Raw genomic sequence first — 4,202 nt, forward strand, 5'->3', positions numbered from 1 at the left:
GAGAATAATTTTTCCCATAGGTCTGAAAGGTGGGACGACCTAACTGGTGACCAATTCAGAGAAATTAGGACTACGCTGAACAGGTCCCAAGGAAAAAGAGAAAAATGTAGCATCCTCACCTTAGATACCCTGTCCTGTTCCTGAAGTCACTCTGACCTCTCTATGTCAAAACCTAAGCCGGAGGTTGCATTTCCTGTCTGTCAAAGATCCCAGCCCTCTCAGAGAAGTCTAGCTCCCAGTCTTAAGTATTTTCATTGAATACCAACGTGTTCGCACAGATCGAGAACCCAGTTCTATCCAGCCCCAAGCTCAAACCCATATCTCACCTGGGAACAGTTGTATTTTCACTTATCCTTTTATTCAAATGATTCCTGTTTCAAAGACCGCTCATGCGTCCAAGGCATGGCTTGGTATCATTCAACACGTCCTAGAAGAGGGCACTTCCTTTTTGGACAGTCAGTCCCATTCCTTCTCCCTCAGATCCTTCTGCCGCGTTGAGCTCTCAGTGCGTTTTTTGGGGTCTTTTTTCGGGGGTATTTCTTTTTTCTCATTTTTCTGATCACAGCCCTTTTTTGGGCATAGGCCAGGATGACAAGGTACCAGATTATACTGTTCACAAGGAGGATAAGGGTAACCAAGAACAAGAAAATAGCCAGTATTTTTTCCTTGTTTCCTTTTCTTAAGACCTTGCCTGAAGGAGTGATGATAATCCCTGGGGGATTGGCCTGCTGTGATGGGGAAGGGTTGACTGCAGGGGGAATGATGCTGGTGGTGGGGACGGGAGCGGTGGTGGCGGTGGAAATTTTGGCAGTGACGGTGGTAGGGGCAGGGGCAGGGCTGACGGTGGGGGCGAGAATGGGGGCCGGGCTGCTCGCGGGGGCGGGAGTGCGCATTGTGCCGTGGCTGACTGTAGTCCGCAGAGCAAAAATGTGGGTTCTAGGAGTGGGAGGCGGGCCACTGTCCACACTCCCCCCGTTACCTCTTGCCTCGCAAGTTGGGGGGGCATAGCCAGAATCGCAGTGGCAGTGTCTCAAGTTGTTGCACACCCCCCTCCTGTGACATCTGGCAGCCGCGTCGCACTCCAGGTCGGGCAACCTGGTATCAGAGCACGTGTGGTTGAGGCAGACCTTGTTCGGGCCGCACACGGTCCCGCTGGCCACCCCTCCTCCGTCCGCAACTTCCTCCCCCACGTAGAGGTCCGCCCCCCAGCACCACGTGTCCTCGTGGCGCACCTGGATCAAGGTGTGGTGCTTCCGAGTCCGGGGTAGCCTCTGCACGTTCTCACACATGAGTCTCCCACATTTGATGTCTTTCTCCTCACACTTCGAAAAAACCTGGTACAGCCCAGGAGAGTCACCGCCACAGTGCCCAAACCGGTCTCCCTGGGTGTTCAGGAGCCGGTAACAGCTCTCCCGGGCGGCCCGGGAGCCTTTACCAAAGACCTCGGCGCACTGCAGATCCAGGCTCCGGCAACGCCCCCGATAGCAAAACCCTTGCCCCGTGCACGGGGTGCCATCTTGTTTGTAGACGTCCGGCTGGCACCACATGGAGGTCCCGTTGCAGTACTCGGGGAGGTCGCACTCATTCTTCCTGGGACGGCAGACCCTGCCGCTCAATTGAAACCTGCAGCCTTTACAGCAGGGGCCAAAGGCGCACGCAGAGTATCGGGTCATCCTGCAGGTGGGCAGGCAGCAAGGGTCCCGGGCACAGGTCTCTTCGCTGCCGCAGTCACACTCCTCCCCTCTGTCTAACACTCGGTTCCCACAGATGGACAGTGTCATTATGTGCCGGGGGTCCGGCTTGTCCTGGAGGCAGGCCCCTTTGTGAACCCGCAGGTACTCGTACAGGTTGTCCGTGCTGCAGTTGCTGAAGAGCTTCTCGTGGGCGATCAACTCATGCATGATGCAAAAAAAGAATTCCCCACACAAGCAGCCCCTGTGGTCGTGCTCCATCCCTAGGTTGTGGCCCAGCTCGTGGGCCATGAGGGTAGCGAAGCGGGCTACATCTTCGTGATAGAAGGATTCCACGGCCGCTGCGTTCCCGTACACACAGGCTCCTTCGAAGTAAGCATTGCCCACCACATTGCCGGGATTATGCCCCACGATCAGATGGGCCACGTCGTGGACCGCCCTCCTGAAGAGCGTCTGAATCCTCCACCTGTTGAAAACGAGGAGGGCTGGCCTCATCTGGCTCGGGAGATCGATCAGATTTCTCTGCGTCCAGATCTCCAGGCCGACCAGCACGACTTTGATGTTGACTTTGCGTGTGTAGGTGTTGACCTGCGAGATGACGTCCATCACCATCCGGGTGGTCTTGCTGGTGTTTCTGTTCCACTTTTGGAACCTGTTGTTGTCCACCACCACAAACATCTCCACGTACTTGGTGTGGGACCAGATGTAATTCAGAGATTTTGCCGGAGCATCCTCCCCAGATTCATCAGTGTCCCAGCCATCTTGTTTCCCTTCTAAATGGCGACTGGATTGGAGATGGTCTTTCTCGGGTCCCTTGCAGGAATCCGACTGGCCCCTTTTCATTTGGTACAGGACGTGCTCAAACTTATTTGAAGTGTCAATGGGCTCAATGTTATAGACGGTTTTCTCCATGGTTATTGAACCCTTAAGGCCCGAGCAGGTACTGAGAGACACGAGGGACCCCACGTTGCTTTCCACATATCCATCATAGTAACAGTCATCGGGGAGAAAAGGCATGTCCAGCCCCAGCTTGTCGTCGGAATAGGTGTACACGGGGAAGTTCTTGGCAAACATCCCTCTCTTTTGCTTCAGATGAATCACCTGCCTCTTGCCCCTCATAAATAACGAGTAGGAGATTTTTGCTGCTCTTTCCCCTTCCCTGGCCTTTAATCTCTTGGGGATGACTATTTCATAGGAAGAATAATTGACTGGCCCTAAGGCACAAAGAATGCCGGGAAGGAGAACCACTATCAATAGAAAGAATCCTAGACTGAAATGGGAGGACTCTAGCCCAAGACCCCATTCCCACATCCAGGGCACTCTGAAAGAAACCTCTCTCTCTTCCTCATCCATGGCCACTTGGCTCCCCAGGCGGGGAGTCAGGGGGCATAATTCAGGCTACATCCCCAGACATGACCTGAGGGAAGCGGCTGATGATGCTGGGCGTCAGCCCTTAACTCCTCACTTGGGATCCTGCTCCTCTCAAAGACATGACCTTGAAGCTCTGTAGGCTGTTTATTCCCCTCTCAGAGAATTCTTAGGATTTCAAGGGGCCCTCTGACTCCCCCCCTCTTTGGCTCTTAGGGTTCCAGTCTGCGTTCTCCTATGGCAGTGGGCAGTCTCAGCCCTCTCCAAATCGCTGTGGTCTCTGAGATCAATTTCTTCTGCCCTCACAGTAGGTATAATGACTGCAGATGTCTTAGTATCTTGTTCCTGGACAGCACTTGGTGAAAAAAAAATCTCTCCCTTCCCTTTTATCCTCCATCACAATGGAAACCCCACCCCACCCTTTGAATCCAAGACATCTAGGTGGGGGGAGGGGGGGGAGGGAGTGGGTGGGGCTCAGTCTGCTTGCTTTCCCTTTGTCCAGAGCCAGTATTATTTTTTCTTTGGTCTCACATTCTTAATGAGGTCCCTGATTCAGACCTTCCTCCCACCAAAAGAGGTTTTGACCTGACCCTTATCAAGGGGCAGCCAGGCCATTATGTCTGAGGAGTCAGATTAGGTGACTATTTATGCTATTCAAGAATTCGAGATGGTCCACTGCCCCTTTCTTTGAAAGGATAGCTACATAGAGAATACCATCCTACTTGATACATGTCACTTGCCAATATAAAGAACAGACAGCATGGTACTGTGAGGGCATAGAGTGGGAACAGCAGAATCTGGGCAGTTTCTCTTGGGTTCCAGGGGTAGAAAGGGACAGGGAGTCAGAGAGGCCTGGAGAGACTTACATGAACTGATGCTAAATGAGGTGACTAGAACCAGGAGATCGTTATATGGCAACAAGATTATATGATGATCAATTCTGATGGACGTGGCTTTTTCTATAGTGAAGTGATTCAAGACAATTCTAAATAAACTTATGATGGAGAGCGCCATCTGCCAGAAGAACTACAGAGACTGAATGTGGATCACAACATATATTTTCATCTTTTTTGTCATTGTTTGTTTGCTTTTTTCCCCTTTCTTTCTCATTTTATTTTTGGATCTGGCCTAGAGGAAATAAAT

The 4,202-nt window shown here is 52.0% G+C and overlaps 1 protein-coding gene across 1 annotated transcript; it reads right to left on the reverse strand.

The window, feature by feature from the left end:
- Nucleotides 1–309: 309 nt before the first annotated feature.
- LOC100931906 (disintegrin and metalloproteinase domain-containing protein 1a-like) lies at nucleotides 310–3,439 on the reverse strand. Its single transcript, XM_003761148.4, has one exon. It carries the CDS (start codon nucleotides 3,042–3,044, stop codon nucleotides 477–479), a length of 2,568 nt encoding a protein of 855 aa, XP_003761196.1. The 5' UTR covers nucleotides 3,045–3,439; the 3' UTR covers nucleotides 310–476.
- Nucleotides 3,440–4,202: the final 763 nt, after the last annotated feature.

The sequence above is a fragment of the Sarcophilus harrisii genome, chromosome 1 (genome assembly GCF_902635505.1).
Source record: "Sarcophilus harrisii chromosome 1, mSarHar1.11, whole genome shotgun sequence".
NCBI lineage: Eukaryota > Metazoa > Chordata > Mammalia > Dasyuromorphia > Dasyuridae > Sarcophilus > Sarcophilus harrisii.